The sequence below is a fragment of the Mchenga conophoros genome, linkage group LG9, assembly GCF_057382185.1.
Source record: "Mchenga conophoros isolate Kocher_MC1m ecotype Shallow Benthic linkage group LG9, M_conophoros_male_GT1.1, whole genome shotgun sequence".
Classification (NCBI taxonomy): domain Eukaryota; kingdom Metazoa; phylum Chordata; class Actinopteri; order Cichliformes; family Cichlidae; genus Mchenga; species Mchenga conophoros.
In genome coordinates, this window is record NC_140534.1 from 30,575,172 (window position 1) to 30,588,282 (window position 13,111).

At 43.4% G+C, this 13,111-nt stretch overlaps 1 protein-coding gene across 3 annotated transcripts in view; it reads right to left on the reverse strand.

Annotated features, from left to right (window-relative positions):
• bmp6 (bone morphogenetic protein 6) overlaps positions 1 to 12,322 on the reverse strand; it is a 48,699-nt gene extending 36,377 nt beyond the window's left edge. The window contains exons 1-2 of one of the 3 annotated variants that reach the window (XM_085287491.1): positions 12,180 to 12,322; positions 11,375 to 11,903 (exon numbers count right to left, since the gene is read on the reverse strand). In XM_085287491.1, the coding sequence (XP_085143617.1) occupies positions 11,375 to 11,783 (409 nt within the window). In that variant the 5' untranslated portion in view covers positions 11,784 to 11,903; positions 12,180 to 12,322. Of the gene's footprint in view, positions 1 to 11,374 lie in introns of all 3 variants that reach the window. The other 2 variants (XM_085287490.1, XM_085287489.1) reach the window with 2 other exon arrangements.
• Positions 12,323 to 13,111: the final 789 nt, after the last annotated feature.

Below are 13,111 nucleotides of genomic sequence, written 5' to 3' on the forward strand. Positions count from 1 at the left end.
TAGGACGCACAAACTGAAGTCGCCTTAACTTTGACATCCATCAGTTCAACCACGTTTAACGTGAGGTTTATAACCGTAAGCCGTAATGCGTGCAAGGCAGGCCTTTCAAAAACAAGAATTTTCTCCCTTTATTTTGGATTAATCAAGTCATTTCATTTCGACACAAACATGAGAACAAACTCAACCAAACATCGCTGGTTGAGATTGCAACAATCCTGCACTGGGATGATTTATCCTGCAGTACATGGCACCCAAAAAGATGCTCCATTTAAAGCTGGTCTGATTTTAAGGACTGGCTATCCTTTGGTTGTCATTAGATACAGGGGGAAACATTTCACTGGCCAGGAGAGAGGGCGTTTTTTTAAGTCCGTGACTGCGTCCTGAAAAAATATGAGACTGCTGCAAATCTATCAGCGAATTTTGAAAATAAAAACGTCTCTGGCTGTTGCCTGGTCGCGAAATGAGATCCCCAAACAGAGAACGACAGGTGGACCAGTAATAGTTTTCAAAGACACCATTAAAGTCAATATTTATTGGGGAAATCAGCGACCCCAAGCAAACGGAGGCCATGATCGTTTAAAAAAAAAAAAAAAAAAAAAACTGAGAAAAGGGAAAAAGAAGGAAAGAAACCTCTGATCTTGTTCCTTTTTTCTGCAATGCTCTTTGTCCTTGATGCTCGGCTCCTCTTTGGTTTTGGCTCTTCCTCTTTGGTTTATATGAATGATGATAGCTACCTATGGTCTTCCTCTTGGGTTGTGACCACAGACCCTCTCAGAAATTGCTCCCTCTGCTGCTTTATTAAATTGGCCACCACTCGGTGCTAAGTGAATATTCCATAAACAGAGACGAACTCCTGCGGTTTTTGATGGGCCCATTTTCAGCAAAACAAACCATTTCAGTGGCTTTGAATTATTACCAGGCCCCATTTTATTTAGATTGTGTCTATAAGGGACGGCGGCTGTCAAGAGTCCCCCCTTTTATTGGCTTTCTGAGGTCTAATTGCACAGACTGTGTGTAGTCTGCACAGCCGTCATCTTCAGGTTGCTGTGTGTTCCTGCTCGTACGTGTCTGCCTATATTTATGTGTGTGTGCCTTTTATAGACGTGCAGCAGCACAAGCAGCAAAAAAGCCTGCTATAGTGATCTGCCGTTAAAATCTGCTTTTGGGCAGCAGGTGTGCATGCGTGTGAGTGTGTGCGCATATAAGTGTGTGTGTGTGTCTGGTCCCAGATTTAGAGGAGGAAGCCGGTGTCAGAGCTGAGAGATGGATCCCTCCTCAGGGATCCGATAAATAAGGAAAAAATATCTTTGAAAAAGGGAAACACAGCTGTTTCCAAAGGAGAAGGCAAAATATCGGTGGCTTTGCATTCCACAGCCACAAGGTAGAAGGCCAGCTCGCCCCGTGATGATGTTTGGGACTCTATTTTCACTCCCCACTTGAACACCTCCCTTTTTTTTCTTCCTCTCCACACATCTTCTCTTCCATTATGTCGCTCCCTCCTCACCTCTCTCACTCTCTTCCCTCCACTCTGTCTGTCATAAAGACAGTCGGACCGCAGTGTGATTCCCATTGGAAGGTCCACGGTGACCACAATGCATTTCAGCAGCTTAGAGGCAGAGCACATGATCCACTGATAAATCAGTCTGGGCCGGCTTCAATACTCCCCCCCGGGCCGACTTACATGTAAGACCTACTGCTTGTTTTACACACAGGCATGGCTCCAAAAACAGCGATGGTAACAGGATACTTGGATATTCAAAAAGCAGGTGGGCCTTGAGGAAAATCGGTAGAAAAATAATCAAGGTTTCTAATAATAGGTCTGTCGACAGTGTCAGCAGAGCGCTGCAGAATGACATCCACTTTATCTGAGCTCGCAGAGAACGTTTAGAAACTCACATCGAAACAGTCTTTTATCATTTCAGTGAAGCTCGCCGGGAACTTCCTTTAACACACATGGATAAATGTGCAACACACTGCTACAAACACGAGAGTGATCAATGCTGTCACCGCAAACAGCTGTAGAAAAAAAGACATAAGTGAAAACTGAAGAGAGCGAAATGTTACAGGAATAATCAACACCGCAGTGATCAAAGAAGGAAATTAGCATACTCGATTATGCTCTTTTTTTCGTTTTAATGACAGATTACATACTAATCACGTGTTTTCATCTCGCTGTTGGAATAAATGATTTTAGAAGCAAAATCATTAGCAGGGTGTGCACGCACACAGAGAGTGGAAAACCACCCAAAATTAGTCCACATGGAAGGATGTTTCGTGGCCTAAACGAATCATTAAAGCACTGGGTGGAAGTGCAATACCTCAAAAGGAAACCACACGCCTCAGAAATCTGATTAAAGTGCAGTGCGGTGTAATAGCTCGCGCTGTCACTGACTGCTCAGTGTGCAAACAGTTGCTTCTAATGTTTCGGCGTTTTCAGGACTTCAGAGAGAAAGCTTATGGCTTCAAACAGGAAACCAATTGCATGTTAGTAACATTTTTTAAAAAAAGTTACTTAAATATTTATTACATTTTTTAACAAGCTTTTGCCTTCATTCTTAAGGTGGTTTTGAGTGTTTTGAAAACCCAAATAAAAAGTATTATTAGTATTATTATACAGCGCAGTTGTGTAATATAACTGTCGCCCTCACTCATATCTATTGTGTGAAGTTTGGAGGAAACATGGTGCCATTTTTAATAAAAGTGTCCAGACTGAGGAAAGTTGTGCACTCTCAACTTGTATGGGCAGGAGCAGAAACGCCACATATGCTACAGTGTTTAAAATATGTGAAATAAGACAGCGAGTCACAAAGTCTGACTATCTGAATGACTGTCAACACTTTCCCCAGCTTCCCACTGGCCACTTTAAATTATCTCATAATTTCACAGTGGTGCACGAATCCAACATTTACTGCAGTTACGGGAGTTATCTAAAGGTTCATATCCTTCATGTTCCTAGAGATATCTCTGTAGCACAACACTAAGCTGAGACGTTCTGCCTCTATGCAGCTGGTTTTTCTTTTATTTGGATGTGAAATACAGATAACAGGGAGAGAGGAATGCGTCATCAAAGACATGGGCTGGACACACGTCACGTAACCTGGATGAAGGGAGATCGGAGCATATTATTCGCAAAAAAACAAAAAAAACAAAAACAAAACAAATGGGAGACTTCCTCTTCCAAAAGGATTCATACTGGACATTTAAACATTGAGATAAGGTCTCCAGGAGACTGGCGGCTCAGATATGTGCAAAGTGTCAGTACAGGGGGAAGCACTGGGCAGAGTTTCCCTTGCACATCCTTAGTGATAAGATCCTTTAATCCAAACTGCCTCGTGGCAAGAGGAATGGATACATTTTTCTATGAGTGGCCTCACTTAGGATCTAAACCTCTGGCCTAATCGATTTGGTGGCACATATGTAATGCCTTATAAATTTGTAGCGTTTAGGATTTAAAGACATCATTTTACTTTTTTCTTTTCTAAAATGTTTTTGTAACTGATTGTAGAAAAAGATTAAACCCATCTTTCTTTGCTCTTTTTTTCTTCTTCCTCACCTGACCCACCGTTGTCATTCTCGTTCTGTAGAGATGCCTAGATTAAGAAATTTTAGATTTAAATCAAAAATGTTGTGCACAGCATATCGAGAGCACTTATTGCTTACCTTCCTCCTTTGCACTCTTTTTTTTCTCATCTTATTCTTCCTCCCCGCCCCAATTCATCTCTCCTGTCTCTGACTGTTTTCCTGTCAGTATCGTGTTTAGAAAGTCAGCCCGTGGGTCAGCCTAGGGCTCGTAAATTTGTCAGCAGCGGCGCTGCAGAAAGGGGAGGCTACTTGCTCAGAAGGGTCAAGAGCACCGGTGGTCATATGGGGCCTTTTTCTCACTGCGGACTCGTGGTTGTTGTTTCAGGCACGTCCTCTTTAGAGAGACACCCAGCCTGGGAACATGCGACGGGCAGCAGTGTGTGATGAAGACATCTTGTGTGATGAAGTTCGAGTTCCAAGTTGTCTAAAGGGTACATTCAAATACTCTCTGTTTACCAGAGCAGACACTCACGGTGAAAGCGCGAGTCTGTATTTGTGTATTTGTAAAGACTTGCGTTGCTACATTCATGTCGCGACCCCTGACCCTAACCCTGAAGAACGGACTCCACCCCGACACACTCATCGTTGTTGAGAGACCTTGCGTTTCTAAATGTTCACACACAAACATATGCACATACACAAGAAAATAAACCTATTTTCTAATGTTTTTAACAGGGATATAGGTGCTCCATGCTATAAATAGAAACACATAAAAGCTGGTAGGAAGACTTCTTCGATTACGGAGGACTTTACCAGTCCTCTTTAAGTCCATTAAAGTACTGCACTCTATTCTGAAATAAAAAAAACAGAAAACAAGAGACCAAGAGCATCAGCAAAACACCAAAAAGGTGCTAAACTTCTTGTTAACGTGTCCATTGTAAGAACAAGATCTAAAGAGACTGGTGTTAATGGAAAACCATCATGAAGAAACCACAGCTTCCTGGACGCCAACAGCAAAACCTAGAGGTAGCCTCATAGATTGATGCTATTTTTTCTTTAGACGTCTGAACAAATCAGCATCAAGATAAAAGAAGAAAATAATTATAATTGTTATTTATTTTGTTTGATTTATTTATAGTCTTTTTTTGCATGTCACAAATGTCCAAATAAAGTCCATTCAGTGACTTTTCACATATTTTTGACTGGACTAAACTGGTTTGGGCTGGAAATGATGCCAGTGTGTCTTAAAATCTTACTTGCACTGACAAATCTTTTTTGTCCTCATTTTTAAAATATCAGTGAAAAGCAATTTATTGTGGAATAAATAAGCAATAATGAATGCATTTACGCACTCCTTATAATGGTGCTAGCCTGCAAGCAGCCTGTGGGTCTCCCTTTCTTCTTTTTGTTCCTTTCCTTGTTCCCATTTTTTTAATTGATCGGAGATACATCCTTGCTTCCCAGTGGAGTCACAGAAGAATGTGACACCAGGAACGTTTACCGTCACCATTTACGCCATTCCCGTCAGCCAAGAATGAGTCTCTCTGACAGGGTAAATGATGGCGTCATTATGATGATGATGGAGATTACTGGGCACAAAAGGACATGCTGAGTTGAGATTTCAGCAGGAAAAAACCAACCAGCCAGTTCTTACTACACACAAGTGTAGATGTGAACTATATTGGTGAGGGCCTGATTTAAGGAGGGAACATTGACTAATTTGATAGAATTAAATGTTTTCACATTATTTTTGAGCTGAAGGTGCAGCTGTGGTCTTTGTCTTTGGATGCCATTTCTTCCCCTTCTACTTTTATTTTATTTGTAGCTACAAACTTGGGGAAATTGGAGAAATGCATAAATCAAAACAAAGTGAAACGTGTTCTTGCATCTTCACCTCTTTCCTTTGTCCGTCTCTTTCATGTTCACACTCTTCAGACATACAAACTCAGCCTTACACAAGCACAAAACCCTGATTCCTGGTTAATGATCTCCTCCTTGTAGACACTTAAACATGACACAAAGCCTGACAGTTTTAAAGCCCCCCTCGGGAGAGTGACGCAGGAGTTAAAAAATGTGCACAAAAAAAAAAAAAAGGCAGGAGGCAATGAAAGTGATTGTGTTTTCTCTCCGGGGTTTTAAATACAGCGTTCTTCTCGCATCGCAAACCCCATGAGATACCACGAAACAGTTAAAAAGTGACAAGCAAAGACAGATAGACGTGGAGAGGAATCGCAGATGTGAGAGATGCGAGCGGAGCTTGGCGTCACTTTCTTTTAAGCACAGCAGAGCAAACAGAACAAATTCCTCCATGCCTGCACGCAGAGGTGATAGATGGGAGCAGCGAGTCCCAATCAGATGTTCCGCCGGGGTTATCAGCTCATTTCAATAGATCGTTACCGGCAGGGAGTGCGCTGCACATCACCTCCTTATCTCGTCACACTCCGTCATCCCACGCCTCTATCGCTCCGAAGTGGAATGCCCAATGAAGACATGAAAATGGATGGGAGGCAGAGGGGAAAGGAGGAAAATGGGAAGAGGTGTAAGGGAGCCCCAAATCTCAGCTGCCATCTCTTCAAGCCTGAGAGTCATGCCGTGAGAGGGAGCGATATTATCGAGGGGTGGATGAGTGTGTGTGAGATTGTGTGTGTACATCCTCTTACCGAGCACAATACAGTCAGGAGACGCACTCATCAGCACTGTAATGTGCACAAATGTTCTCCTAGGACGTTCAACAGAGTTGTCCTGTAACACTCCATCTTTTTATGACAGCCTTCTTTTTTTTATGAAGCCTGACTGGAAAAGACATAATCTCGTTAACCAGACATGTTTCCCCCATCAACCCTGTTTGTTTCTTGAGGCAGCTGTGTGTTTTGCCAGAGCGCTCAACAACCAACTCAATCCAAACATGAGAAAAAAGAAGCGCGCTGAAACCCTGAAACTCAATAAGCAGAATTATTTGTATATCTTGGGCCATTCTTGAACATCATCGCAAGTTCAAGTGAATTTGTTGTGGCAGTGAAATATCTGATACTGTAAACAGATGAAAACAAACACAGAGGTTTGTACTATGTAATTTTTCTCACCGTTGAAGGAAGGCCTTCACTGCCAAGTTTATGTTTCAGAAAAGAGCTTTTATTCCACTCTAGCATATCTTGAATTCCTCGCTTAACTTCTGGCTAATACTGTTTACGGGGTTCTCAAAGTTGAAGAAAAGTGATGGGTGGTCCTCTGTTCTGGTCCCTTTGGCTTTGCAGGAAGTGTTTCAAGACAATTTAGTGAAAATTTTCCAATTTTCCACAGTCCGTGCCCTAAACAATCGACTCTTTGATCGAAGCCAGCTAATTATTTGATCATGCTGGAGCTCTGGGACACGTACTGCTGCAGAGGAAGTGGCTTACCTGGGCTTAGGCACTGAGAAACGCAGCCAGGCATCATAAGACAAGGAAAACAGGCATTTAATAAGGGCACTTCATTTGAGAATAAGCCCAGGGCTGTCTGAACCCGGCTAATCTCCCCAAAACCCACTTCTTAAAGCTTTCTGCCTTGTTTGCCTTTAAAGTGTGGGAGGTAGGTGAACGCTTGGCTGTTTGCTTAGTGACAGCTCAGGTATAACCATGCAATGAGGTGTGCAGAGACTGAAAGGACAGGGAAAAAGAGAAAATAAGGGTAGAAGCGATGACAGACAGGTGGGAGAAAGAAATTTCATTACATTCGAGCTTCGAGGGAAAGATGTGCAGTTTCGCTTTCTGGACACCGGGAAAAATGCCAAGTTTAAATGCAACCAAGATTAAATCAAGATGTCATGTTTGTTTGTTTGTTTTCAGACCTCCTCCAGAGAGTGTTAGAGATGCAGTCTACAAAAAGCTGCACGTGTTTTTTCCAAGATGAAGATCTGATGTGTACTTTTTTCTAAGTTCTGCTACACCGATGAGCAGTCTGTGCATCGAAATAGCCACTCTCCACACTACATATAAAAAAATCGATCTGAACCCTGATAAAAATATAAGTTGGACAATTTATTACTCAGATTTTAAGATTAAATCCCATCCCTCCTTCAAGGTTATGGGCACCTCTCATCTTTGATTGTGGGTTTTCTAGATGAGCTGTTGTTTCAACTAGAATGAACAGACTGCACTATTAAGCCTGCTTATTTTCAATTACATCTTGTATAGAATGGATCGGTGAGCATAAATGTGTCAAAGGTAAGTGTAGATACAAACAAGAAGTATTAAGGGCAGATTATTAAGACGTGGTTTCAACTGCACTTTAGCCAGCCGGTGAAAAATCTTCCCCCGAGACGCACACATAATCCTCTGTGCTCCCAAATCTAACCACAAAAATCTGATTTGTGATCTGCTTGACGAAGCAGCCCGTGACTAAATGTAAATGAATCTTATCTGGATGCTTTGTATCCTGAGAAAACAAGAGCAACTTGGGCCTTAGAAGAAAAAGTAGCTCCGAGGACAGGTTTCATCTCACCTCCAAAGCATCAGAGGGTATTTAGAACTCGAAAAAGTCAAACAAGGTTCAAAATCCCTGTGGGGGTTTTCCAGGATTATTATGGGACCTTCCCCTCGGTGCCTCCCAGCAGACAAACAGAAGCCCTGCAGAGCTATGCCAAGCTTTAGAGAGACCTCCGCACCTGCCTGCCTGTCTGTCTGTCGGCCACAAACACATCACAGTTAAATGAAGATGACACAGGAACAACATTTCTCGTTCCTGCTCGGCGACCCATGAAACCAAAGGCGTTTCTGTGCATCTCTCATTCACCATAACCACCAGGAAACAGCCTAACCGCTAAAAATCAAACCTGATAGGAATAGCAAATTTTCCCCTGCTGACTATTATAACCGTCACTGCGGCTTTGGGTATTTGCTCAGCAATATGTCACCGCTCATTAATTGAGTGAGCAATGACCTCTTGTATTTGTTTTCCACTGGAATGCAGCTTTACCAATACTGGTCACTTACTCCACAATATACTACCTTGTGAGAGATTTACCGAGGAGTCCAGTAGGTCATATTTTTTTCCCCCACTAAATATTAATAGTTCTAATAGTTCACTGCAAATGTGAATGTGGAAAACATAGCTTTGTACACTAAAGGATGAACACTCTTTATAGTTCTTGCTGGTAAAGGATTAGAAGCACTTGCTTTCACACGTGAAACAAGTGCTTCTAACAACCCCCGACTCCTGTTGTTCAGAGCGACCGTCACCTGTGGACCTCTCTGTGCATCAGGACGTGTCCAGAGCTGCAGAGTGTCGCACAGGGTGAGTCACGCGGCACACAGTGTCGCTTCACTCCACCCCAGTGGAAAAGCAGAACGTCCACAAGGCAAACAGTGATGAACGCGCTCCTCTAGGAATGAAGATGAAAAAGCAGCTGGAAAATGTGCTTCTGCTTCCTCCCCCCCAATTTAAAGTTTTCCACATCTTTTTTTCTTCTTCTTTTTTTCAGTGGGTCATTCTGAACAAGTGATGAAGGCATGGGAGAATGGACGACCAAACACAAAGTGTACATGAATCACGCAGAGGTGGGGGTGTGAGGAGGCATATGGTTTGCAGAGAGCGTATTTGAGACCGAATGTAACGCTGGGGCTCTTAAATCTGTCCGTGCCCCCGGGAGAATACACTCTGAGAATGAGACATCTATCTGTGCTGCTGCCACGGTTGGCTGTGAAAGCCATCAGCTCAGACCCAAGTTTAAATCACTGTCATTGTTTTGTTTGCTACGGGGCGCTTTCACCTCTGTGATTCGTACATCTGCACACATGGCTGGTTTCAAAACAGGTGAATCCACTTTGAAAACCATGTGACCCGTGTAAACCACATGTCATCTTCTTTAATTTGACCGATGATCTTGCTACAGTGTGTTTCACTTAACAATATTTGTCAGATGAAGGAGCTCGGCTGAACCCGAGTCTGTTAATCTGTCATTTTCAAATCCTTTCAGACAGATTGTTTGACTTCTCTGCTTTTCTTTCTCTCATTAATCTTGATTCCAATTTGTAGTTTTACTCAGGCCACACATGATATCCAGATTTCTGGGGCTACTTTTGAAATACACACACAAAAGGACCACCCAGAAGTGTTTCTTTCTACTATAGTTTTCTAAAAGAGAATCCACCACACAAATGGCTCCAATCGCCCAAAAAAACCCCAAAAAAGACACATTAAAAACTAATCGGACGGCGACGACACACGGTAGTCGTGCAAGGCCTTATTTGCAAAGCAGATGGAAAGCCTTGGCCTGTCCAACATTAATTACAATCACATTCAGGGAGGAAGCCATCCCTCCTCCAGGGCGGTTAGGACTCTGTGTACGGCTGGAGGAGATGGCAACCTAATCCCCTGGTCACCGCAGAAATCTGAGGGAATCGTCAAAGGATGGACAGGACATGATTAATCAAAGTGGAGAGCCAGATGTGCAACAACACGGGCGTATAAACCGAACACTCGCACAGCAAAGGAACACCAAAGCCACAGACGCACAAACACCATCGCATTCCCCCCACAGAAGCCAAAAGAGGGGCTCCGATATATGAGACTAAAACGACGGCCTCCTCCTGTCTGAATATCTGGTTTTCATCACTACAAAATTGCAACACCAATCCTCAGAGGTACAATAAGTAGAGAATAGTGCTCTACTTCAGTCACTCCAACCTAATTCACTTCTTCGTTTGCGGTACTGAGTGACTGTTAAATGGTTTAGAAAGGTGCGGGGTAAAAATATTTACAGGAATATTTGTTTTAAGAAAAGTTTGAGTGAGGGGGGGGGGGGGGGGGGTGAAGCCATAAGACTACATTCTTCTGCAGTGATATGTTCCCACTGCTCTCCTAGCCAGATCATGACAATGCAGCGAGTCCCCCCCCCAAAAAAGGACAATCAATCTGGATTTAAGCCTCCTTCTCCACCAGCGCCTGACTCTGGCAGCGCGTCTGTTTATCTTGAGGCGCTCTGTTTAGAGTCTCCCAGTAAACACTACAGCTCCTAATGGAAGGAAAGGCTTTGAGCTTTTATGTCCTAAACCCGTTATGATTAAAGTGTTCCTCTTTATCATCACTCGAGCTAATTAAAGACAAAGCTGCTTGGGAAACACAAACAACGCGACGCGATTTACGCACAGTAACCGCAACTCGCTGTAACGGAGGTCAACGGCAAGAATAGCCTTATATATATATATATTTATATTTGTGTGTGTGTGTGTGTGTGTGTGTGTGTGTGTGTGTGTGTGTGTGTGTGTGTGTGTGTTACACGCCAGCGGTGGTGGTTGATGGTTTGCTGAGAATACGAGGTTTATTTTTCCCGGGAAGACATAAATCATGGCGTAGATTGCACAGCAAGACTTGACCACAGAATTTCGGTCCTATAAATGAGCTGAGGAGGGCGAATTTACGCGGAGGGAGAGGACGTGTAACAATAAATTACTCAGAAACAATACGAACCTCGTCAGTTTTTCCTCAAACCGCACAGTAGATGAGTTTGTTATTTGCTCTCCCTGTGGTTTGCACAATGGGTTCGTTCATTATCCGGCGATAAAAGTGCGTAACTGTGTGTCTGCTTTGTGTGTCGCGCTGTGTTGAGAGCTGTAACCCCAAAGTTTAAAGTAGATGAGATAAAAAGAGCCAAGTTATGACCCTTTATTTTATATTTTACTTTTTTAGCATTAAATTCCGATAAAGTTTTCTTATTTTGTCTAATTATCCTCCGGTCTGCCCAGGCACAAGTTTCACTTGCTTGTATAAAACACCTGTTCGGTCTCATATAAAATAGACCCAACACAATCACAATTACGCACAGAGAAGAAAAAAATCACAGATGAAAAAGTTTTGTTTTGTTTCAATAACTTACCTAAATTAACGAAGCTCATCACCATGTCTGCATCATTTAGAAAGGCAGTTTCTTGATATGTGGCCAGGGGAGGGCTCTGGGTCGTCCGCATGGCCTGATATCGCTCCAACCTGCTTTCCACTTGCCTCTTCTCCTCGCTGGATATAGTGTTGTATAAGTCCAGCATGAAAAGCGGAGCGGAGTTGTACTTTCCGTTTGACAAATGTGGTCTCGGTCTGTGGGGCAGCCCCAGGATGGACAGGATCTCCTTCTGCATCTCCCTCTTCTCATGCGTCCTCAGCCGCCGGTGGGTGAAACCTGCTTGAACCTCGTTATTCCCATCCAGTGAATAATTACTCCCCGCGACTGTGAACATGCAGTAATAAGCGCTCCACCACAATCCGACCAAGGCAAGCCAGCGGATGGTCATGGTGTTGTCCCTCAGTGGCTCTCCGGAGTCCCAAGAGTGGCTGGCTTGGAGCTTCAGTCGCCTATCCGAAAGTAAAAATGCGCGTAATGGTAACCAAAGTCCGTCCGGGCGCGTTGTGATCTGTGGCAACCAAAGATCAAAAGCAAAGAAAGAATCGTGTATCAAGCCATTTAAAAGACTCGCCAAAGCAAAATGCGCATAATAGTATCGGCCCAGCTTTCATTTCTGATCGCCGTAGCGCGCTTGGCTCCTTCAGGATAAAGTGCACCATGTGAAACTTAATTCTGAGCGCTCCAGTAAGTCGGTCAACAGACACCGTCTGATGTCACATTTACCAGAAGAAGAACAACTCCTCTGACAGAAGCCATGTTACTTACAGCGGATATATCTACTCGCCTGGATTTATGGCTTTTCCAAAGCTGCGCACTGGGTCCTTAAACTGTTCGAAGCGCTCTCAGCGACAGTCACCTACTCCCACAGGCGGAGTGTCAGAGTCTAACAGGAATCAGCAGGTTGCAGTCCATAATATGCGTGCGCACGGACGTGTTCGGCGCTTTAACCGCCCACTCTGTGCGCTCTCAGCCAGAGGTGGAGCTCTTTTTAGGCTGCAAACACGACCTAACATCGTATTTCCAGATTTTACTTACAGCCTGTTTGTTTTAATAAAGCTGTCAGGTTTGTGAAGCACGAGATGCGGTCGTTATTTTACACTTTCCGTGTCAGGACTTGAGGGAAACTCTGCTTCTGCGTCATACTTCTACGTGTAACTAATAAATAAGACTGCTGGGGTCGATCTCACACTTCTGATCGGAGCACACCATACTCTAAAATGATCTGTTTTTAACGAGGTTTGAAGAGTTGCGATGCGGGAGCTTGAATCAGTAAATGTGCTAAAGCAGGGGTCACACATTTACACGTTGTCCTGTTGAGGCACGACCCCTGACGATGGAGACTGAAACAGCAAGTAAAGCGCTCACAGCAGCTACAAGCGAGAAGAGCCCGCACCTTCCTGTTACCGCCGCTGGAAATAACGCGAACAAATTGCGCAATGGGTAATTTGGCCGAGATGACCCTTGGAAAACAAAGTCCTGAAGTAAGAATTTTTACTTTTTTTCTTTTGCTTCTTTGTACAGTCTGCGGTCGTACATTCATTTCAAACTAAAACAATAAAGTAAATATTTAGTTCCCAGTCTCAGCTTCGAGTGGGTTTACAGGAAAATAGAAGTATCTGCGTGGCAGACACGGGATTTTTAAACAGCACAGAGTCCAGAGTTAAAGGGTTCAGAAATATTTGCATGAATAAACACAGATTTAATGAACATCTGAAT